The sequence below is a fragment of the Leuciscus leuciscus genome (genome assembly GCF_965113295.1).
Source record: "Leuciscus leuciscus genome assembly, chromosome: 12".
NCBI lineage: Eukaryota > Metazoa > Chordata > Actinopteri > Cypriniformes > Leuciscidae > Leuciscus > Leuciscus leuciscus.
This window is the reverse complement of record NC_138736.1, coordinates 573,651-598,870: the sequence shown is the minus strand read 5'-3', so window position 1 is coordinate 598,870 and position 25,220 is coordinate 573,651. Positions and strand designations below refer to the sequence as shown.

The 25,220-nt window shown below is 42.0% G+C and overlaps 1 protein-coding gene across 2 annotated transcripts; it reads left to right on the top strand.

Annotated features, from left to right (window-relative positions):
• Positions 1-5,605: 5,605 nt before the first annotated feature.
• prdm1b (PR domain containing 1b, with ZNF domain) lies at positions 5,606-17,810 on the top strand. 2 transcript variants are annotated; one of them, XM_082185888.1, is made up of 6 exons: positions 5,606-5,825; positions 9,932-10,051; positions 11,313-11,562; positions 14,436-15,295; positions 15,379-15,507; positions 15,832-17,810. In XM_082185888.1, exons 1-6 carry the CDS (start codon positions 5,655-5,657, stop codon positions 16,348-16,350), a joined length of 2,049 nt encoding a protein of 682 aa, XP_082042014.1. In that variant the 5' UTR covers positions 5,606-5,654; the 3' UTR covers positions 16,351-17,810. The 2 variants fall into 2 exon arrangements, with proteins under 2 accessions (XP_082042014.1, XP_082042013.1); XM_082185887.1 differs by lacking the exons at positions 5,606-5,825; positions 9,932-10,051 and adding an exon at positions 11,055-11,193.
• Positions 17,811-25,220: the final 7,410 nt, after the last annotated feature.

Here is a 25,220-nt window from a genome sequence, read left to right as displayed (position 1 = left end):
CTCGCTATACACTCGCTACACACTCGCTGTACACTCGCTACACACTCGCTACACACTCGCTACACACTCGCTATACACTCGCAGTACACTCGCTATACACTCGCTACACACTCGCAGTACACTCACTATACACTCGCTACACACTCGCAGTACACTCGCTATACACTCGCTACACACTCGCTATACACTCGCTGCACACTCGCTACACACTCGCTGTACACTCGCTGTACACTCGCTACGCACTCGCTATACACTCGCTACACACTCGCTACACACTCGCTACACACTCGCTGTACACTCGCTACACACTCGCTACACACTCGCTACACACTCGCTATACACTCGCAGTACACTCGCTATACACTCGCTACACACTCGCAGTACACTCACTATACACTCGCTACACACTCGCAGTACACTCACTATACACTCGCTACACACTCGCTATACACTCGCTGCACACTCGCTACACACTCGCTGTACACTCGCTACACACTCGCTACACACTCGCTGTACACTCGCTACACACTCGCTACACACTCGCTGTACACTCGCTACACACTCGCAGTACACTCGCTATACACTCGCTACACACTCGCAGTACACTCGCTACACACTCGCTACACACTCGCTACACACTCGCTGTACACTCGCTACGCACTCGCTACACACTCGCTACTCACTCGCTGTACACTCGCTACGCACTCGCTACACACTCGCTACTCACTCGCTGTACACTCGCTACACACTCGCTGCACACTCGCTACACACTCGCTGTACACTCGCTACACACTCGCAGTACACTCGCTACACACTCGCAGTACACTCTCTAAACACTCGCTACACACTCGCTACACACTCGCTACACACTCGCTGTACACTCGCTACGCACTCGCTGTACACTGGCTACGCACTCGCTATACACTCGCTACACACTCGCTGTACACTCGCTACACACTCGCTACACACTCGCTATACACTCGCAGTACACTCGCTATACACTCGCTACACACTCGCAGTACACTCACTATACACTCGCTACACACTCGCAGTACACTCGCTATACACTCGCTACACACTCGCTATACACTCGCTGCACACTCGCTACACACTCGCTGTACACTCGCTGTACACTCGCTACGCACTCGCTATACACTCGCTACACACTCGCTACACACTCGCTACACACTCGCTGTACACTCGCTACACACTCGCTACACACTCGCTACACACTCGCTATACACTCGCAGTACACTCGCTATACACTCGCTACACACTCGCAGTACACTCACTATACACTCGCTACACACTCGCAGTACACTCACTATACACTCGCTACACACTCGCTATACACTCGCTGCACACTCGCTACACACTCGCTGTACACTCGCTGTACACTCGCTACGCACTCGCTATACACTCGCTACACACTCGCTGTACACTCGCTACGCACTCGCTATACACTCGCTACACACTCGCTACACACTCGCTATTGTTTTGTTCACTGTTGGATTCTTAGATACAAACTGGTACGATTTTAAAACAGTTTATTCTGAAATTAAAATCTCTAATCCCCATAATTATTTATGTGTTGAAATGCTGTGTAATAAGTGTTATGACTGTAAACCGTATCTCTTAAATATAAAATAGTTAGACTCAGATCAATATTTCGTGTCTAATAATTTACTGACAAGTATCCGTGTAATAAGCAGATAATGTACAGCCGGTTGTTATCTCAGAATAAACACCTTCAGGTGTGTGTGTGTGTGTGTGTGTGTGTGTGTGTGTGTGTGTGTGTGTGTGTGCGTGTGTGTGTGTGTGTGTGTGTGTGTGTGTGTGTGTGTGTGTGTGTGTGTGTGTGTGTGTGTGTGTGTGTGTGTGTGTGTGTGTGTGTGTGTGTGTGTGTGTGTGTGTGTCTGTGTGTGCGCGTGTGTGTGTGTGTGTGTGTGTGTGTGTGTGTCTGTGTGTGCGCGTGTGTGTGTGTTCAGACTGATATATTCTCAGATAACGTCCGGCTGGATGTACATTATTCCACACAGGAGCTCGTCACACTGGTTCTGTTGTTTGTGTTTCCCTCAGACCCGATCAGGCCTTCACACACCCGACCCGATCGACCTCAACCCTCCCCTGTAAAAGTGCGATCCGCACGACGCCTGGATGATCCTCAGCCCAGACTGTCTGCAAATTAGAGAAATTAGCCCAGTGAAAGAGAGGCACACTTACGCCATGCGGCCCACATGCGGCTCGACTCGGCCATCTGCCAGCCACTGCCTCCCGTCAGCATGAGGACGAGATGTGGAGACGAGGAGACGAGGAGATGTGGAGATGTGGACCTGCTCTCCGCAGACATGTTCTCTCCGCAGACATGGCCAGGCTAACTGTAAGATACACATATCAGATTACACAGTTTGGCTACACTTTATTTCTATAGTCTAGACATTCTACTTACTATGAGTAGCAGTCATTAGAGTATTAGTACACTCTGCTGGGTTGTTTCAACACAAATTTGGGTCAAAAATGGACCAAACCGGCCGTTGGGTTAAACTCTTAAATTACATTTTTAAGCCAACGTTTGGGTTTGTCCATATTTGACCCAAAATTGGGTCATTTTTAGAGTAGGGTTAGGGTTAGGGTTAGGGTGTAAGTTGACATGGGGTTGCAAAGTTACAAATAGTTAGAAGAATTCTTTGAAACAATCTATATTTGTTAAAAGCACTATATAAATGAAGGTTCTTGACTAGAATGTTTAGAGTGGACTATTGAAATTAAGTCTAACTCACAGTTTTAACATAAAACAAACTAATAAACGTAATGTGATGCATATATACGGTATATATGGTTAAATATGGAACAGGCAATATTCATTTAGTTAAATAAAATTTAAAACAATCTGGATTTGTTGGTGATAAATATATAAACCTGGTTATTGTGTTGAAAACACATTCAGTTTATAAGTACTATTACAGAAATATTACCTATTTTATTTACACATGATTGACAAATATGAGTCACATTATGTCTATTAGTTTGTTAAAACTGTAATTCAAATGTATTAAACATTTATATGCAATAAAAAAAAAAACTGTTTATCATCGTTTTTAATGTAAAATCTCCCTTTGAACGTGTAATATCACAGACAGCACAATTAATGAACGTGTAATAACCACAGAAGAGCAGATTTGAGCAGATTGAGGATGGATACGTCAGTGAAACATGAGCGGTCTTACGTTTTATGTGCAAAAGTTCACTATCAATCCAAGTTCCATATTAGGCAGTGAAACACGAGGAAGAGAATTTCCACAAACGTTCCAAAACATGAAGTGATTCTTTCACTTTCTTCTGATGCATGAATTCATATCATTCCATAATCATTCATAACATCAGTCCTTCGCCTGCGCCTCTCTGTCCTCTGCATATGACTCGGCTATTTCAGTGTTTAATGATTTTTTTATTTTAGGAAAATAGTTTTGATTCAGTTCCAGTATGGTTCAAAGTCTGAGGCCGCTCATGAAAGGCTTTTATTTTGCTTTATTTATTTAATAAACACAGATGAACAGGATTTGAGACAATCCAAAGAGTCTTAGTTCATTAGTGACCTAGAAATAGTGCATTATCTTAAAAAAATATCGTATTATTCTTTTTTTTAAGTATGTTCCTCCTCAGTGTTTCTGTCTCGTTTTCCAGCACAAATATCTAAACATTCTTAAATCATGAGACATTTACTGGAGAAGAAACAGCATGACTGAAGATATTAAGTCTTGTTTTCTGACTTCTGATTTCTCACGAAATGCATCAAGGTTTTGCTGAAAACAACAAATAATATCTGCCCGTGAAGTCAGGAAAATGAATAATTGTCAAAGTTCAAAGGCCAAACAGATTTTTTTTTTTTAGATACTTTTTCTAGCTAACTAAATTTTTATTATTTTTTTACAATTATTTATTTATTTATTTATTTATTTTTAAGATTATTTATATTACACACACAATTTATTATTATTTTTTCATGTCATTTTAAGAAAGTTTAGATATTTCTAGTGAAAAAGCAAAACAGAAACCGTCCCAGTCATGTTTAAATAGCCATAAGAATGATTGTATAAGATTCCCTGTTGGACTTTTCATGTTGTTGTGTGGTTTCCCTTTTCTCCCGGCCCGTGCCGGATGATGCCGGTGTGTTCCAGGTCAGAAGTGTGTGTTCAGATCTTGTGTGTGTGTGTGTGTGTGTGTGTTCAAACCGTGCAGACAGGTGTCTGAGACGCTCTTCAGTTTGACCTGCTTTTTCTCTTCCACTACTGGCCTCATCAGAGTATCACACACACACACACACACCAGGCCAGGTCTGGATCTAGGTCACAGAGGTGTGTGTGTGTGTGTGTGTGTGTGTGTGTGTGTGTGTGTGTGTGTGTGTGTCGAGGGAGGGGGTCTAATTGGGTTGGGACCAGATTGCTCATTAAAAGCCCATCCAAGCAAAAGTCCACTGGTGTGTTTTCAGTGATCCAACCATCTGTTTTTTTTTTTACTCAGTTGTTCAACTCTATTCAGATTGTCTGCGATCCTCCTTTGTCTGCCGGAGGTGTTGATGTGAACGTTTGGGCCCGAAAAGCTTCCAGTGTCCCGATTGGATCACCTTCAACTAATCCTGACGGTCACATGATTAAAGCCAGATGCTGATTGGTTAGTTTCTGCTACTCAAAAGTCTGGCGCAGCCGAGCGAGGACAGTGTGAGTGACAGGAGCCAACGCGTGTGAGATATCAGAGGATCTGCTGCTGGACTTTATGGGAACGGGAGAGAAAGCAGACGAGATGACAGAGTGAAGCTCAGCGGGACACAGAGATGACCTGACCAAAGACATCCAGGATCCAACAGCTCAACCAATGTGAAGTGAGGCCAGTATTATTATTAATATTAATGATAGGAAGCGTGTTGTGATCCTCAGGTCTGGTTTGGGATGGATGATGTATTCTGTGTTGAGATGTAAGTGGATGACGTTAAAGCTTTTGGGAATGGCTCCATCACTAGCATTTATTTATTTGATGATTGGTCAAAAACTTTTGGTTATTTTTTTTAAATTGTAATCTGGAATGGTCACTATGAAGTTTAGTAAGACATTTGATTACATGTCCAAAATAAAGTGAGTTTGTGTTTAAAACCAATATCTGTCTGTGGAGTAAAAGATTAATTCAGATATCTGTTCTGGTTTTAAGCTCAAACTCATTTGTATTCTACATCTGGCCTACAAACTCATTAACACGGCTAAATATGGTACGACAGAGACTAGTTGCACAACAATACAATTCATTTCTCATAAATATAGAGTTAGCATCACACCAGTGCAATCACCAGTAATTAGTCATCTAATAGTTGTATGCGATTGTTCACCGTTTCTGGAGAAGTTGGTGCAGAGCCTCAGGGCTGGTTCTCAGTATAAGAGAACAACAAGCATACGCTACCTTGTGTTGTGACACACACGTATATTGTGTTATGCAAGGCATGTATTGCATGATTGGAGACCTGAGAGGAAATGTGTGTATGCTTAAAGACACATTTTGCTTTTTCTTCAGAACTAAACAATAAAGCAAAAGGAGAACCAAAGCAACTGGAACCAAAGGAGAACACGCCACACAGAAAGCAGCGAGTGTCGAGCGCAGGAGTGAAGATGAAGCTGGAAGCGTCTCTGGAGGACATGAGCGAGTGGAGGGAACTGGACTTCGCCATGAACTGCACATATATCGTCCAGGACCAGGCGTCCGAGCCGAGCTTCAGGCTCCCGAAGGCCATGACCTCCATCCCACGGAACCTCACCTTCCAGTACAACGCCGACAACCAGGTGCGCATTCCCAGTTCCCTTATCCCACCATCTCTGACGAGTCACGGTTCACACACACTTGTGCAACAGCGCGCTCACGTCAGGAGTCCTGAGCAGAACTCATACAGAAAGTGACATATGTCAAGGTTATGACAAACGCTCTTCCAGTAACGAGTTATTAATTAAAAAATAATTACACATCATTCATGAGAAGTTTTTTGTGAGATGTTTTAGTCGCTCAATTAACATGTTTCTGATCAGAGAACATTCCCTCAGTGTTTGAAGAATGGAATGTTTGCATGATCTAGAAAACAGTGGTAACACTTACAGCCTTTATGTAAAAGTGCGTTATAAAAGTGTTCATCATGTACATTAATGCTTTATGGAAAACTGTAACCAAAGTTAAAATGCATTATAATATTTGCAGATTCCTTGTTGCATCTGAAACTGGTTGTTTGTTGTGGTTTAATGCGTTATATTTCCTAAAGGTGTAACATTGTATTATAAGTTTGGTTACAGTTATTCATGAGATCATACAGTGCATTATGAGGTGCGTTATTAATGCATTCAAATACTTTATAATGCAGGTTTTATGCGAAGTGTTACCAAAATGTTTTTTAAAAGGATGTTTTGAACGGTCAGAAGTCACATTTTTATAACGTTCTCAGAACATGTTTGTGTCGGCTGGGATCATGATACCTCCGTCTGAACCATTAAGACGTCATCCGTTCAGTTCCATGAAGTGGGATTGTTCCATTCAAAGTGTCCGATGACGGAAACGGATGGTTTGGTTTGAGTGAGTGGTTGAGTAGATCAGTGAGATCTAGTATCTCTCTCTCTCTCTCTCTCTCTCTCTCTCTCCTCTCTCTCTATGTCTCTCTCTCTCTCTCTCTCTCTCTCTCTCTCTCTCTATGTCTCTCTCTCTCTCTCTCTCTCTCTCTCTCTCTCTATGTCTCTCTCTCTCTCTCTCTCTCTCTCTCTCTCTCTCTCTCTCTCTCTCTCTCTCTCTCTCTCTCTCTCTCTCTATGTCTCTCTCTATGTCTCTCTCTCTCCTCTCTCTCTCTCTCTCTCTCTCTCTCCCTCTCTCTCTCTCTCTCTCTCTCTCTCTCTCTCTCTCTCTCTCTCCTCTCTCTCTCTCTCTGTTTGATTCTGATGTTTGCATAAAGGCCCTTATTCTTCAGATAACACAGTAAAGTATGAGAAATGATCCCCTGTTGAGGTTATTTTGGGTTGATATCCGGTTGATCGCTCATTATATCTTTCTTCGTTACATTTTACGGCAGCGTATTTAGCAATTTTTGTATGAAAATAAGATTTCTGCAGTTTATAGAAGCTTGTTTCCGCCACAGAATAAAGCACAAAAAAAAAAAAAAAAGGTAAATGACTTTTTGCAGAATATGAAAATGCAGAATTTTTCTTCTCAGAATTGCGTGTTTATTTCTGACAGTTCTGAGAAAAGATGTCAGAATGTGAGATAAAAATGATCTAATATAATATGTTATTCTGTGGCGGAAACGAGCGTCCAGAGCAGCTGCTAAATGCACATTTCCAATGCAAACATTCTTAAAATGTTTGTTTTTGAGGTCTTCCTCCTCCTCTGTCGCTCACACACACGTTTGTCCGTGTCATTGTTCGGGCCTCTGCTGTGGTTTCTTCGGCGTCCGCTTCATGCACTTCTTCGCTGTTCCGTCTTTTGCATACGATCCAGTTTCCGTCCTTCGCAGGTGAAAGTCAGTTCCTCTTTCTAAAGCCTCGGCTCTTTTTATGTTCTGTCACACTGAAGGTGTGAAGTTGTGGTCATGAGCTCATAAACACACTCATGCACAAACACAGATCGTCCATCGCAGCGGAATGTGCAAAGACAGAAAAAGACAACAATACGTGTGAAAATATTCGGCTTCTGATAAGACCTCAAGATCAGCAAGAAATGTGTGTATATATAAAGTATAAATATATGATTATGACCTTCCTATCTATCTATCTATCTATCTATCTACCTATCTATCTATCTATGTCTCTATCTATATATCTATGTCTCTATCTATGTCTCTATCTATCCATCTATGTCTCTTATCTATCTATCTATGTCTCTATCTATATATCTATGTCTCTATCTATCTATCTACCTATCTATCTATCTATGTCTCTTATCTATCTATCTATGTCTCTATCTATCTATCTATGTCTCTATCTATCTATCTATCTATCTATCTATCTATGTCTCTATCTATCTATGTATGTCTCTATCTATCTATCTATGTCTCTATCTATCTATCTATGTCTCTATCTATCTATGTATGTCTCTATCTATCTATCTTGATCTCTCTTTTTTGGTAAGTGCTTCTTTTAACATGATTCTCATTGACCGCATAATGAACCTTTTGGTCTACATTAGATTGTTTCTTTCTCTTCCCCTTTCACACACTCTTTTATTTCTCATGTTCAAACTCTCACTCTCATCTTTTCCCACGCCTTGACCCTCTTTTATTTCAAGCAAAATCATCCGTATGCTTGAATCCGACAAGTGTCCCGACAGACTGAGGCTCGTTTAGAGAGAGAACAGCTGATGTTGTCTGACACACACACACTCCTCGAGAGGAATCGATCACACACTTCCTATTTCTGGCTTTGTTCTGGGCTGATTCTGTGAAAAGCATTGCTCTAATGCTGTCACTGACGTTTCTTCGGACAGAAAAACCCACATCCAGTGAGTGTGTCAGTTCCTGGAGGGCCGACAGCACATTTTTATTGGAAGGAAAAATGAAAGATTTTTAGGGATGTTGGAAAGCCAGTCTCATGGTGACTAGACTGCCCGTCATTCGCTGATCGGTTTCAGTGATGCACACACACATATCCCAGAGTTTCTGTGTTTGTGAAAGTCTGTGTGTTAGCATGTTGTTGAAGGGAAGAACTGAAACTCTCGAAGGCTTTCTGATGTTAGGGTACAGTGAGCAAACTCACACACGAGGTTTGAACCAACTCTCATTAGAGTATTAGTAGAGTGCTTAAAATCTGCCAACTCTATTGTGTTGGTCCTCCAACAGACATTCTACTGACTATAAGTAACTTTGCAAGTCATGTCAACTTATTCTAAGTCTACTAATACTCTACTATCACTGTAATGAGAGCTAGTACACATGTAGTTATACAGAATGTGTTGAAGGGTCCATCAAAATAAAGTGAAAAGCAAGACAATGTTTGTTTGCAGTGAGTTCTCCGGGAGAGTCGCGGGCAGTCATGCGTGTCAGCGTGTGTGTAAGCGAAGCGTGCCTCTCGAAGGGGGACACGTGGCAGATGGGTGATCTGTGACTCAAATGCACAAGCACTTACAGAATCTCAGCCAAACGAAGTAGGTTAAGCTCGACTGATTAACTTTCGTTTGGACCGGTATCCTCGGACAGCTGCGGTGTGTTGGGTTAGCGTGGTGCCGCTGGCCTCGTCAGAGAGTGACACACACACACACACACACACACACCCTCCTCTGACTCCATAAACCCTCTCTGAGCGGTTAATCACTAAAGACCAACCAATTAGTCACGCAACGCTAACGACTCACAATTCTTCTGTCAGCGCAGCTCTCGTCTCAGTGACCGTCCCTCTCACTTATTACAGTCCATCATTTCTTCCACTGCGTTAAGTCTATTGTGGACTTTAAGTGTATTACTCAGTGTTTCTGTCTTGTTTTCCAGCACTAATATCTAAATATTCTTAAATCAAGATGCATTGACTGGAGAAACAAGCCTAAAACACTGAGTGAACGTGTTGGTTATGTGGGGCCGTGACCCCCACGCAAACTTTGACCTGGTTTCTGCGTTGGCCAGCGTTGAGAGTCGACCACCTGCTCCAGTTTCTCCTCTGTCTCTTTTAAAGACATTGTTTGTCAATACCAGCCAACTTTTGCCAGCAGGGTCTTCGGGGTCAGGCTTATTGAGGACAGCTGTATGTTTCTAGGTCAGGGTCCAAGTAGAGCAGGGAAAGTATAAGTCTGTTTATGCACTTAACTCGTTAGTGTGCTACCTTAGGTCACCTATGACGTCTCCAACCCTGCATGCATGAACTCAATGCACTTCCTCTTCAAAAGTGTGTCATTAATTATTTGTTTCTCTCTCCTTCCGTCTCTCCTGCAGGTGACTGGTGTTTTCAGTAAAGAGTACATCCCTCAGGGCACGAGATTCGGACCTCTTCAAGGTGTCGTCTACACCAAAGAAAACGTGCCCCTTCAAGCCAACCGGAAGTACTTTTGGAGGGTGAGTGGCCTAAGCTTTCAGGGACACCGTTTCTGCTGAAAAGCTGCTAAACCGGTTATGACTTTCCCGAGAATTTTAGCAGAAAGGAGCCGGAAGCTTATTCATTCATGCATGAATACACACAAAAATGCATTGGCTTCTTCAGCACGATCGTCTTTCTTTTAAACACATGCCTATGTTTGGGACACATACGCATGCATTCAAATATGTAGGTATTCCTATTGTGCTTGTTTGGAAAACACAGAGGAAGCTGTGAGAGCCCGTATCCTGTTTGCTGTAGATTCCTGCTGTTCTCATACGCTTTACTCAGCAGAAGTTACCAAGTCAGCCTCTTTCGAAACCATTCGACAAAAACGTAAAGGATAGCGCAAGTCTTTGGTTTGTGGCCAGCTTTTAGAGAAGTCGGGATTCCTGCACAGACAGAGACACGCACACACACACACACACACACACACACACACACGCACGCACACAAATCACTTTCTTTTCAGTTCTTTCTGTTCTCATATCAGCATGCATCTATGTGAACTTCAGTCTCTTTATCTCCCTGCCAAGGTCACTAGATCTGTCTACGTGTTTGTTTATATGCATGGTGTGTGTAGACGCACGCACGAGTGTGTGTGTGTGTATGTGCGCATTTGCATGTCGCTTTGGGTTTTCCTAGTCTGAGCTGTCCTTTCCTTTCTCCGTTTCCTGTAAATCCTTTCTAACTTCCTGCTGCCATAAAGAATTGAAATGACGCATCGTGTCACGTGACCGAAGGCAGGTGGACGGATGTGTCCGTGTGGGTGAAAGTGTGTTTGTGTTTATGAGTCTTCAGGGTGTAACTGGTTAAAGGAGTGTCTGTGATAGTGGAGATGTCATGCCTCGGCATGTCTGCAGAGTGAATTCCCCCACACACGACTGATAATGAAAGTGGGAGGAGTCAGGGGCGGAGTCTGTGCGTGTGACTGGCAGCATGTGTGGATCGTTTTGACGCCCTGCACTTTATAAAAAGCCTGACATCATTGAAACACAAAGTTAGTCACACATCTTCAGCAGGACAAGCCACACACACACACACACACACACTTTCACAGGTCAGGAGACACAGAGGAGTTGATATAAACAGCTGTTTGACAAGCGTTCTGTTCATGGCAGAGGTGAAGAATCATTTGTAACAGGTTTCAAGAATGATTTTAATGTTTCCTTGTGATGGTTTTGACACCTGCAGACTCACGCGTTCATGTTTTCCTCTCTCTCTCTCTCTCTCTCCATCCAGATCTACAGTGGTGGCCACTTACACCACTTCATCGATGGCTACGACGTCCAGCGCAGCAACTGGATGCGGTACGCTAACCCGGCGCGCTCGCGGGCCGAACAGAACCTGGTGGCCTGTCAGAACGGCCAGGAGATCTTCTTCTACACCATCCGGCCCGTGGAGCCCAAGCAGGAGCTGCTGGTGTGGTACAGCCCGGAGTTTTCCCAGAGACTGTGTGGCCAGCAGGAGCAACCCGACAGCCTGAAGCCAAGTGAGTCACGGCTCCGGGATTATCCCACATTAGCTGGCATTGGGGAGGGAAAAACTGGATGAAGTGTGCTTTCATGTATAAAGTGGGTTTTGTTTTTTTGCTTTCCTTCTCGTACCTTTATTGAGGTCTCTCTGGCTTTCTTGAAGCAATAGGATTATTAGTCACATCATTTGTGTATTTGCCCGGTGTCTTTCCTGTGAATCAGGCGACTCCTTTAATGCCTTGAACCGAAACAGATTTATTTTGAACAATTTCGCAAATAATTCCAAGGAATCGATCATTGAACAAAAGACTTTTAAAATCATTATTTACAACTTTGAGAATCATTTTTTACAGTGAAGAGTTCAGTAAGTAACTAGTAAGCTGTTATGTATATAGTGCTTTTTATTCCCACTTTTGATTTTCTTCTTGTATATTTATTGTGTGTTTCTCTTGCGCCTTGAACTGAAACAAAGTTGGCGTAGAATTTAGGTTTTTTTTTTATGTAATTTTCCCCAAAAATTCCAAGAAATCGGTTATTGAACGAAATGTGAAATTTTGAAGGCTTTTTTTATTTATTTACAATTTCGAGAATCATTTTTACAGTGCGAGAGTTCAGTAATTAACGGGCACCCTCAGATCTTCTGCGTACACTAGTAATATTGACATCCAAAATATATACGGGCGGATGTTTGATATTTTTATGTGGCAGTGTCATATACAGTCAAACCAAACTTTTATTCAGACACCTTGCAATCCTAACTTACATAAATGAACTGTCCTGCACCCACACGTAAAACAAATATAAATAAATATGGTGTCGGAGTAATTTTTGGTTTAACTGTATTTGGTTTAACTGTATAGGTTTCACATGACCATTATGTCATTATGCCACTAATAGCAACACACTGTTAAATGTTTACTGAACATTAGCTGTATATATAATGAACAGTAAATCAGTGATTCATTGAAAACATGAAAGTCACAACATGAAAGTGACTGTCAGTGAACCTGTTTGTGTATGAATGTGTGAGTTCTGTGTGTGCGTGCGTATATATTTATGACAAAACGCTGGACTGTCTGGATATGTCTGTCTGAGTAGCTGTCATGTGATAGTGCCTATATCACATTGATTCAATCTCACACTGACACTGTTATTTCCTGTCTTATTCACTCCTCGGAATGCATGAATGTCTGTTTTTGTGTGTTTCGTGCGTGCATTTGTCTCTGCTATTGTTAAGGACCATTACCTGAGTCATGCCGACACGTACACGCTTCTCTCTTGTGATGCTTTTACTCAACAATAACACCTAAATATCCCTCTTTAGAAAGTCATGCACCGTGAAGAACATAACCCTTTCTTAGATCCTCTTCTTTTTAATTTGGATCGTTCAGTGCGCTTTGACAAGTTCCACTTCCTTGGTGAGGTTCAAAGAAATCTGTATATTCAGTTTTAAAAGCGTGATATTACATCATACAGCTCTTTTTGCTGGACTTTGTCAACACATCTGCTGATATTTAGTTTAATTCAAAACACGGTGAATATGCACTGCTTCCATTTACCCGTGTTCCTCCGGGATATGAAAACATATTTATACACATATATGACAGTTCGATTTTGTTCGGAGTTTCAAATATCCATTTTCACTTTCCTCACGGTAGTTAGGAAATACCTAGACGATGCCTGTAAATGTTGCACCAGATTGGGTTTGAGGAACCAAGCTTCGACCACAAGGGTTATACTGTGTTTGTGTAATCTTCCCACTGCTGTGTGACACACTTGAGCCTTGTACCACTCTCCATGATTTAGCAGGTTTTGTCTGAGTCACCACAAAGGTTACTGAAAGAAGCTTGCTGTTGTGGCTTTCTTTTTACAATCTCTGAAGCGAAAGGACAGTAATAATCTGACCTTATCTCGATTCCCTGCATAACAGTAAGAATCAGTTAGTGATTTTTCCCATGGTTGAGGACATCTGCTGTTATGGTGAGTCAGAGTAGTTTCTGAGTGAGAAGTATCACCGTCACACGAGTCTCCTTTCTTCCGATACATACATATGGCCCTCCACCTCACAAACATACACACACCCACACTGCGAACACCCACACGGTTGTAATCTAGGTGCTGTGTGAAAGCAGTACTACCTCTTTGTCAAACAGAAACCAGTCAGAGATCTTCTGCCTGTCAGCTTTAAACTGAAAGAGCTGCCATTTACCATAAGTGAGCGTTTGAGGAGGGAAGGTTATGAGTAGGTGTACGACACACAGACACACATGTTCGACGGGTGACCGATGTCGCTCTACGAAGACTTTGACCTGCTTGGTCAATCACAGTAGATGTGAAATCTGTCGACTTGCTCACAAGTTTCGGTAACATGGTCCCAGAGTTTTAGTGTCAGTTCTACAGTAAACTACTATATATAATGTGTAATAATGCAATGGGGGACTATTTGTGGCTCCTGATGATGCCAAATGTCTTGTTATCAGTAAAAAGTGTCCTACGTTATTTTAAATATATCTAGCCAGTGACAGAGTGCAAGTATATTCGTCTAAAATAATTCAGTATTTTCAGCTTCAGAATCATGAATATGTTTATTCTGGTGTCTCTATTGTCCTGTGCTTTGGGTTTTCAGCACCAAGTCCAAGCCTATTCATTTACACACACAATGTAAAACCAAATTTAGCATTTCTTGGAGTATCGCAATGATGCTGAAAGTTCAGTATCGTGATATGCATCGAATCGTGACATGAGGGTATCATTAAACAACTAATGAGTTGACATGTACAGTAGTTGCAAAGTTAGTAGAACGTCTCATACTCGTGTTCTCACCTCTGCTGTCTGTCAGCCTTCACACATCTCTGCACTGTGTGACCTTTTATGTCCTCTCTTTCTACAGAGTACATGCCTGACATGAACTATCAGAAGCCGTACGTCTACTACCCTAAACAGGCCTCGAGCCCACACAAACTTCAAAGCGAGGGAGAGGAAGACGAGATGGATGAAAAGATCGACGTAGAGGTCATTGAGAGGGACACACCACCTGACACACCGGACGAACAGGTCGTGGATTTCAGCAAGAAGATCCACAGAGCTGTTTCACCACAGTTGGTGCATTCTCCACATCCCAACCAGAAGGAGATGAACATGAGCGCTCACCCGTATCCCACCCTGTCTCCGCCGCAAGACCTTCCGCTCCACTTACACGGCCTCTACGGTCATCATCGAGAGGGTTTGATCTCGTACCCTTCCCTGCCCTCTCCCAGACCTCTGCAAGCTCCTTATCCACTTCTACCACAGTACAATCCTCATTATTCCCGTTTGCTGTTGCCCCCATACTCCCCTCCCTTCCCGTCCATGTTGCCCTCGAAAGGGGGTTTCCGGTACAACGGATTCCTGGGAAGTGATGGCTTATCCTACCCTTCAATTCCCCAACCTGGCCTGCTACCAGTTACCCTTCCCTATCCCTCCCCGCTCCATGGAGGACTGAAGGAAAGAGTCCCGAACACTCCCCCCCGGGGAGCCCCGGCGACACCAGAACTCTCCCCTCGGCCAAGCTTCCAGAAGCCTCTCTCTGAATGCGAAGAAGCCATCAACCTCAGCCTGGCTTCGCCCAGGAGCACATCACCTCCATCCTCGTCTTCTCCACCAACACCCGGGTACAAATCTCTCCCGTACCCACTCAAGAAGCAGAACGGCAAAATCAAGTATGAATGCAACGTCTGCCTCAAGACTTTCGGTCAACTGTCCAACCTCAAAGTGAGTACACTTTATTCTAAGTCTTGATTTGAGAGATGTGGTGTGATGTGGTTAAGACTAAAGGGTCTGTGTTTGCTTTGAAGGTGCACTTGAGGGTCCACAGTGGCGAGAGACCATTCCAGTGCAACTTGTGCAAAAAGAGTTTCACCCAGCTGGCACACTTACAGAAACATCACCTGGTCCACACAGGAGAGAAACCACACGAATGCCAGGTGAGCTCATGTGCTGTGACTCAAGATAAAGTTATATCCTATTAACATGCCATGACTCACACCTACAACACTGCTTATCTGTGACAGGACCTTTACCTTGTCACTCCTGTTTCCTTTAGAGAATAGCTTTGTTGTTCAGTAACTAGAGAGGGTGTGACAGTGACGTCAGCCTGCGCTAGTCATTCATATTGACCACTGAAAATAAATAAGTCCTTTAGTGTGGCTGGCTTGCTGTCTGCTTACCAGAGCAACAACGAGGCGAGAGAGGTTGTTGTGTGCCGCCTCTTTGAATTACAGTCTGTGATTCTCTTTGAATGTCCACAGGTGTGCCACAAACGCTTCAGCAGCACCAGCAACCTGAAAACACACTTGCGTCTGCACTCGGGAGAGAAGCCGTATCAGTGCAAGCTGTGTGGAGTGAAGTTTACCCAGTATATCCACCTTAAACTCCACCGTCGGCTTCACAGCTCCTGCGACCGCCCGTATACCTGCCAAACCTGCACCCGAGGCTTCATCCATCGCTTCTCCCTACACCTCCACCAGCGCTCCGGATGCTGTCCCAACACCCGTCCCGAGATCCCCGAGCTGGTGGAGCGCTTCGACGCCAGTCACGAGGCCGAGGCTCTTCCGGAGAACGCCGGAGATGCTCAAGTGGACGCCGCCTTGGAGAAATGGCTGGCTAGGAGTCTGGAAAACGGCGAGGGGAAGGAAGACGTGGGATTCCTCAAGGCTTTCAGTTCTTCAGTACCTCAGGGAGTGACCATCATGGGTCATCATCACCAGGAGAGAGCCAGCGTGGTTCACTTCAACCATCGGCACTCTATTAAGACTGAGGAGGAGTAGATGACGTATCCCAGCAAGCAATTTTGCTTTTAAAAGACGTCTAATAGCCGTTTAATAGCTGAATCCTGACTATAGATTGACCATGACACTGATATCCTGTAGATATTATTGACATTGGTAACATGATGGGATATCAACCATCGCATGCGCTGCCTGGCCAAAAACTACAATGAATCAGTTTTGATTATAAGTGGGCAAGAAATAGCGTAGAACATGTCAAAGAAATGAAACCAAACGCCTTGTAATCACTGTCGGGTCTATAGTTAACCTAGCCGGTGACATGACGGCTATTGCTTGCTGGGATCGCTCCTTCAGGTCTTCCAGAAACCCCCTCAAAAATGCTATCTATGCACAGGGCATTCCCTAGTTGACCAAAAATCCTCTCTTTCCTGGGAAAATCAGAGAGAAGATGCGTAAACCAAGCCAATGAGAGCCGCACCAAACAAATAGTGTTTCCAAAGACTTGAAGAAAGGGATTGCACTTCTACCCTCTGACCTGTTATAGAATGAAGATGTGATTTATAATGTCCTCATCTGGTTTTCAAACCGATGTCAAAGTCTGTTTGTGTGAGTTTGTCTTAACTTATTATTGTTGAGGTTTTTTTTGTTTGTTTTTTGAGCATTGTATCAAATGTTTTAAAACTTGTTTATATGTGAACTTTTTATGTATTTTAAAAAAAAAATATTGGGATTCTCAGGAATTATGTGTCAATCCCACTATGGACACTATATGTTACAGTCCCAGATGGACTGGATCTTCTCCGTCCATTCCAAGTGTGGTCTGTCTGCGAATGTGTACAAATGGATGTACGTGTCTATGATTTTACCTGGTGTTATAATAATTCTGAATGTGATCTTTTACGAAAGGATGTAAAATGTATCTTTTCAAGGGATCATTCACTGTAGCTTCTAAGAATATCATAGCGGTTTTCTCAGATCCTGAACCCCTTTAGACATTGGAAAGAAAACATGCCTCACTTTTTATTTAATATTTGAAATATTCTTCATTTTCTTAGCTTAATGTTACTTGGTTGTGTCTACCAATGTTTACTGTTGTCTCTTTTAATCCAAACAAGTATTGTTAGCACTATGAAAATGATCAAATCGATGTAGCTGAAACTGAATTTGCCAATCATGAAGATTGCAATACTTCTTTTATATAGACTACAGAACTACAGACACAACAGTACCTCATACTAAAAAGTTAAATTGTTAGTTTCATATGTTATGCTCTTTTAATTTATTTGATGTCAGCACTGGAAAAAGCAGGAACTAGATCCAAGTGCAGATATTTGACTGTTAGCTGCAACAGGGTTTAGAAAGGAGACTTTTTGTACAGTTCTTTTGTTATCCTAGTTTTTATTTTTGACTCAGTCCAAAAGATGTTGATACTTTATATGTGAGAACCTATTTTTGACAAACTTTTATAATGTAGCGCATTAAACCTTACTTGTCTAAGACCTCGCTCTGTCCGTGTGATTGTGTGGTTGGTGCCCTTACTCTGTCAACAGAATCAGGTTTTCACACTCGTTCATCAGGCTTATTCGCTTGAAAGTCCCACTCAAACGCTGCTCTCTGTGGTCGTATTTCTAGAAAGTAGAGGAACTGAAATTGTTGCTCATCAGCTTAGACTGATCAAAAATGCTCACCGTCACATGCATTGCTGTTTTTCATTTTGACGTGAAAAAGAAATCATAAAAACACCCGCAACCTTTAGCGTTACTTTTTACAGTAACAAATAAATAACTCCTCCCAGCGATTAGATGATAAAAGATGATAACAAGACGTATATAATATCTGAAATATCTATAGGCTGGTTCATCAAACCTCGACACACACTCCTAAAAACTGGCCAAACACCGCAAATGTAACTTTATGCAGAAATTACGATACATTTGTTTCCACAATGTTTACAATACAATACAAACAATTAACTTTTTTTTTTTTTTTTTTTTTTTAACCCCTTCATTGCTGTTTGCTTGTTTTCTGCATTGTGGCTGATTTGTAGTTTGTATAACCAAAACAATTTTTTTTTATTTCCCATTAATTCCTAAGGTGGTCATTTTTGGCCGAGATGAGTAGTTTCAAGATGAACTAATTTATAAAGCACATTTAAAAACAGCCACAAGACTGACCAAAGTGTTGTACAAAACATGAATTACAACTAAATACAAATCCTAAATATACACACTTAAGATAATACACACAAATATAATATAATATACACATACGCCAGAGAAAACAAATACGTTTTTTTTTAAAAGAGTGTGACTTTAAAAAGTACAAGTGTGACTTTTCAAATCATATGCACACATTTTTTGTATTATTATTATTATTATTATTATTATTATTATTATTATTATTATTATTATTGGTGTTCACATAAGTGCCACAAAAGTCACCAAGTGTCATGCCCTTCCAACAAAGTAAAAAACACTTCTTCTTTTGTTTCGGTCAAAAGTGACCAAAGAGCACCACAGGGTTAAACGTCGTGTCTAATGTAATGCAAAAGTCATATCGTAGTTGTAGTATTTGTGAAACTGGAGGCTAATATAAAGCAGAGCATTGATTTGAGTAACTGATCTGGCAGTTTATGGTCATCATTCCCGCCCGTTCTTTCACTGCTCTTCTAGTCTCTGTTAGCGACTAAAACTCATCATAATGTCGGTAACGGAAGACAAGGCAGTTACAGTAAGAAATGTCTCATGTCTTCTCTGTCCTCTCTCGTTCAACACTTATCTGTTTCCTTTTGTCAAAGCCTCCCCTTTTCTCCCCTGGCACACACACATGAAGGGAGAGCCCCGGGCCACACACACACACACACACACACACACACCTCACCTCACCTCAGACCAGAACAAACACACCTCAGCGTGTGTGTGTGTGTGAAAGAGAGACAAGTGAAAGAAAGAGCACTTCTGTCATTGACAGCATGTCAAACCACCACTTTGAATACATTTTAGGAGAAGTTGCGAGAGGCCCTTTTATGGCAGAAAGGAGAAAGAAACAGAGAGAAGCATGTGAAAACACACCACAGAGAAAGAAAGAGTGGAACTTGACTTGCTGTAAATGACATGCGGAGTATGTGTGTGTGTGTGTGTGTGTGTGTGTGTGTGTGTGTGTGTGTGTGTGTGTGTGTGTGTGTGTGTGTGTGTGTGTGTGTGTGTGTGTGGGTGTGTGTTTGTGTCATGTTCAGAGTACTTGCATTGCCTTCCTGCGCATACTTAAAACTTCAAGCATTCAGAAATTACTAGCGAGTTGTTCTCTGAAACCCTGAAGCTTTAGTTCCTGTCAACAACGGCCAGCGGCGCTGGGGCAAAATGCAGAAAACATATAGAGTTGTTATCTCAAACATTTGACAGAACTATAAATCATACAATCAGCTGATAAGTGCGTCGAGCACACTGTAAAAAATTAGAAATTTTTGAAGATTGTAAAGAATGTTGGAGGATGTTTACTAGAAGACACTGTTGCATTCTTTCTACTTGTTTTTGAAGAAATGTTTCAAAGTAAATCCTGCAACAATTTGTTTTCAAATGGAAAATTCCAGGTACAATCTGGAATTTTTAAACCTATAATTAAGTTGTTGTGATTAATGCCAAGATTGCTTTAATCCTGCCAGAGTAATTATAGTTCTATTAAAACATTATAGCATTTACTTTAATATTTTTAGTTTTCATGTTGATTTTAGATTTCATCGTGTGCTTTTGTCATTTTGTTAGTTTTTTTTCTTTAGTTTTAGTTTTAGTTGGTTTTAATTTATTTCCAGGTAATTATTTAATTTAAAAATAACTTATTTCAGTTTATTGCCAAGGCAACATTTCAGATTTTCGTTTAAGCGTTTAAAGTAAAAAAAACAAAAAAAAACGAATTTTAATTTTTAATTTAATTTAATTTTAATTAATCTTGTGAATCATGACTAAATGTGGAAAGCTTCTAACACTGAACTTCGCCACACCTGTTTCCAGTCCGGCGAAACATCATTTTAAGAAGCACATCAAAGATAACCGGTTTCATATCGTTCAACTACAAGCCTTAGAGAAATAATTCTCCTAAAAATGAATGATTCCTTACTAATTAATTCCTTTGATGTTGCTCTTTTAAAGTAATTAACTGGCCTGTTACTGTTAGACGTGTGTGTAATTTGAATAACACTGAAAGGACAGCATTCCTGGGCGCCCGGCCAGACTTCCATCTTGACATCTTATCCATTAATCTCTCTGAAGTGTCATTATGTATCTCCGACTACAAGAGAATTAAAAGTGCAACCGGCACCATCTCTTCCAGAGAACCCGAGGAGTCTGGAAGAGCAACATTCACTGATTCGACACATAATCATATCTCCGTCTCATCTTACTGTCGCTTTACGAGCAACAGCGGAACGTCCAGTCACAGAGTTAGCAAATATATGAAATATGCTAATATTAGTTAATGCATTGACAATTAATCAACACTGTAAAAACATCACAGTAACACACTGTAAAAGCTTATGCAGAAACTGTTAAGAATACAGTAATATTACTGTGAAATCATTTACAGTGTCGTTTAATGTTACTTTCTACATATAAAAACCTTTTTAGCATTTCAAATTGCATGATTTACAACCTAATGCATCAACTATTGTAAAATGCTCCCAACTTTCATTTAGACAGTAATATTTGTGTGCGTTTCAACACATGGAAACACTCTGATCCCTCTCTTTGTGTGTTCATATGGATATGCATGTTAGGACACATTCGGACACGACATCATCACATTAATACACACATAAAGGTCAAAACATGACTGGCTGTTTCTTGACAAATACGCGAAACCAGACAGGTCGCGTTACTGGTGTGTGTGTGTGTGTGTGTGTGTGTGTGTGTGTGTGTGTGTGTGTGTGTGTGTGTGTGTGTGTGTGTGTGTACAAAGGATAGGAGAGATTGTTTCCATGAATAAACATGTAAATATCGCATGCGATCTACTGTAGTCAACAGCCAGTTTAATGCCTCAGTGCATTTTCACTTTTCCTTCTCCAGCTCTGACTCAAAGACACAAGTGTGATTAAATGCCACAAGTGAATTCCAAATATGCACACAGTAAAAATCTGATCCCAGGTCAGATAATGCGCCTCACTTCTAATTAAACAACTCTATGACTGAGAGAAAGCCAGAATTTCACCACAAACCTATCAAAGTGTCATAGATTTCAACAAGAACGTTCACTAGAAACGCTTCACCTGATGTTCACCGGATTCACTTCCAGATAACTGTGTTTGGCTCGACCGCTGAACCGGTTTGGTGTTCGCTAACATTACAGGGTTGGGATGACTGACAGGTGATCAGCGTAACTGACCCTTTCTGCTTTCTTTTTATTCTAGGCAGTACAAGGCTTCGTTTCCTCCTGTGATGTGATCAGTGTTGTCAGCCTTCACACAGTCATGTCGTGAGTGCTGCTGGATATCAGAACAACACAAGCTCTTCAGAGCCGGAGTGGAAACTCTCACAATCACATTTTCCTTTCCACAGCGGCCAAAAATGAATAAACAACCTGTACGTTTGGGAACAATACAGTTCAGTCTGTTAACATGTTAGATCTCATTTTATTTGAGTAAATAGTGGTAAACTATGCAACTTTTTTTGTGTTCAAAATGTAAAATGAAACCAGTTAAAACCAAATTTAATTAATTAATCAATATTTCATCGATCCTTCTTCCAAAGCGTGTTTTTGTCTTACTATGGTAAGTAGTAAGACTTACTATTTTGTATTCACTATGGTAAGCGTTTATATTTTATATATATGGTTTTCGGGGTAAATTGCGTACGTGTGTGTGTGTGTGTGTGTGTGTGTGTGTGTGTGTGTGTGTGTGTGTGTGTGTGTGTGTGTGTGTGTGTGTGTGTGTGTGTGTGTGTGTGTGTGTGTGTGTGTGTGTGACGCAGAGATGATTGAGTTGTAGTGTGTTATTGAACAGATTAACTCATGTCTCTCTCTCAGAGCTCACTGTAAAGCAGAATCTGTGTGTGTGTGTGTGTGTGTGTGTGTGTGTGTGTGTGTGTGTGTGTGTGTGTGTCTCATGTCTCACTGTAAAGCAGAATCTGTGTGTGTGTGTGTGTGTGTGTGTGTGTGTGTGTGTGTGTGTGTGTGTGTGTGTGTGTGTGTGTGTGTGTGTGTGTCTCATGTCTCATGTCTCACTGTAAAGCAGAATCTGTGTGTGTGTGTGTGTGTGTGTGTGTGTGTGTGTGTGTGTGTGTGTGTGTGTGTGTGTGTGTGTGTGTGTGTGTGTGTCTCATGTCTCATGTCTCACTGTAAAGCAGAATCTGTGTGTGTGTGTGTGTGTGTGTGTGTGTGTGTGTGTGTGTGTGTGTGTGTGTGTGTGTGTGTGTGTGTGTGTGTGTGTGTGTGTGTGTGTGTGTGTGTGTGTGTGTGTGTGTGTGTGTGTGTGTGTGTGTGTGTCTCATGTCTCATGTCTCACTGTAAAGCAGAATCTGTGAAGATCATTTCTGGAGTTTCTCTCTTTAAGGAAGTGTCGAGTCTGTTAATGGGTAAAGCAACAATAACGTCTTCAGTTAGTCATCTTGAGATCCTTTCATCTAAACTGGTTATGTCTCTTAAGACCAGTAGTGAATGAGCATTTATATTATATCTGTCATCTGCCAAGGTTGCTGGAGAGGATATCTACATGGCCTAACCCTAACCCTAACCCTTTAAATGTTAAAAAAAACTTTATGTGCTTTTTTTTTTTTTTTATAGAAAGCAAAAACAAAAAGAAACAATTAGGGTTCATAATGAAGTTGAGTTTAAATTTGTAGGTATTTTTTTTTAGATTCACAACTTAAATTTGATTGAAGCTTTCAAAAATGGTAAAGATTGGGGGGGGGGGGGGGGGGGGGGTGAAACACTCAGCTTCAGTCAATCTCATGTTAATCTTGAGTACCTATAGAGTAGTACTGCATCCTTCATATCTCCAAAAAGTCTTTAGTTTTATTATATTTACAAAAGAAAGATAGGCTGTACCGAGTCTTTCCGGAAAAAAACGAGCAGCTGGAGGCGTGCAGTGTGGGCGGAGTTAAAGAATCACGAGCGCGAATCACACACACACACACACACATCGCATGCTCCATAGATACATTAACTATACGTGATCATGTTGTTTACTTGCTGTGCTTACGCGCCGCCGCCGATAGCTAACAACACACAGACATTTGAAGCAGTTTTACTCACCGCCTGCGGTTCCAACGCACGACCGTGAACCTTTATCGTTGGGACGGCTCCATCCTTAAGCATTAGACGATCTGCAAATCCGGCGTCGAACTGGGCCTTGTTTATAAAACAATCATCTTCGAAATGCAGTGAACAACCAAGAACACTTGCACAACTCTGTTGATGACTTCCCTAAAGCCGAGCACAGCGCTTTGATGGGCGTACTGCTTCTGCTCTCTCGCTCTGGTCTACGGGTGCGCCCGCGCCCTTCCAGGAGAAGTGCCCTTAGCACCCGTATAAGGACATTCCGCCCCATCTGACGTCACACACGCCCATACTCGAAAAAAACTTTCCGAAACTTGTGACAAACCGGAAGGAGTATTTTTGGCACAGAAATACTCCATCAACCGTACAACTTAATTTTTTTTAACTTTGTCCATGTTTAGTATGGGAATCCAACTCTTTAACAGTGTAAAAACCTCAGTATGCATGAAATAGCATTTCACCCCCCCTTTAACCTAAAACGTTTTAAACTTATGAGACAACACATCTCAACTGCGGCGGCACATCTCTTTACACATGCGATGATCTTGTCCTGCATTTCATACAGTTTATTACAGTTTGGACTCAAACAAGTGATTCTCTAACCAAAAAACTTGAGGTGTTGTATAATCGATGGCATCACTGCCATATTTAAAAAACAATTTAATATGCTTAGTTGTACAATTTTTTTTTTTATATATATTTGAGTTTTTTTCTGTAAAGGGCCAACTCTGGAACATGTTGAGTTTAAAGCAGGACGTGAAATAAAGTATTTTACATTGAAGGTAAAGCGGTGGTTAAAAATAAACCAGAACTGCACGCATATTTATATACAGTGGGGAGAACAAGTATTTGATACACTGCCGATTTTGCAGGTTTTCCCACTTACAAATGCCCACTCCTCCATACAGACCTTCTCCAGATCCTTCAGGTTTCGGGGCTGTCGCTGGGCAATACAGGCTTTCAGCTCCTCCAAAGATCTTCTATTGGGTTCAGGTCTGGAGACTGGCTAGGCCACTCCAGGACCTTGAGATGCTTCTTACGGAGCCACTCCTTAGTTGCCCTGGCTGTGTGTTTCGGGTCGTTGTCATGCTGGAAGACCCACCATGACCCATCTTCAATGCTCTTACTGAGGGAAGGAGGTTGTTGGCCAAGATCTGGCGATACATGGCCCCATCCATCCTCCCCTCAATACAGTGCAGTCGTCCTGTCCCCTTTGCAGAAAAGCATCCCCAAAGAATGATGTTTCCACCTCCATGCTTCATGGTTGGGATGGTGTTCTTGGGGTTGTACTCATCCTTCTTCTTTCTCCAAACACGGCGAGTGGAGTTTAGACCAAAAAGCTCTATTTTTGTCTCATCAGACCACATGACCTTCTCCCATTCCTCCTCTGGATCATCCAGATGGTCATTGGCAAACTTCAGACGGGGCTGGGCATACGCTGGCTTGAGCAGGGGGACCTTGCATGCGCTGCAGGATTTTAATCCATGACGGCGTAGTGTGTTACTAATGGTTTTCTTTGAGACTGTGGTCCCAGCTCTCTTCAGGTCATTGACCAGGTCCTGCCGTGTAGTTCTGGGCTGATCTCTCACCTTCCTCATGATCATTGATTCCCCACGAGGTGAGATCTTGCATGGTGCCCCAGACCG

What these genes read in the sequence shown, in the direction of transcription:
- prdm1b (XM_082185888.1), top strand. Translation starts at nt 5,655, where the DNA reads ATGAAGCTGGAAGCGTCTCTGGAGGACATGAGCGAGTGGAGGGAACTG. An exon ending in AGTACAACGCCGACAACCAG is followed by an intron (nt 5,826 to 9,931) that starts GTGCGCATTCCC and finishes TCTCTCCTGCAG; the next exon opens with GTGACTGGTGTTTTCAGTAA. An exon ending in ACCCGACAGCCTGAAGCCAA is followed by an intron (nt 11,563 to 14,435) that starts GTGAGTCACGGC and finishes CTCTTTCTACAG; the next exon opens with AGTACATGCCTGACATGAAC.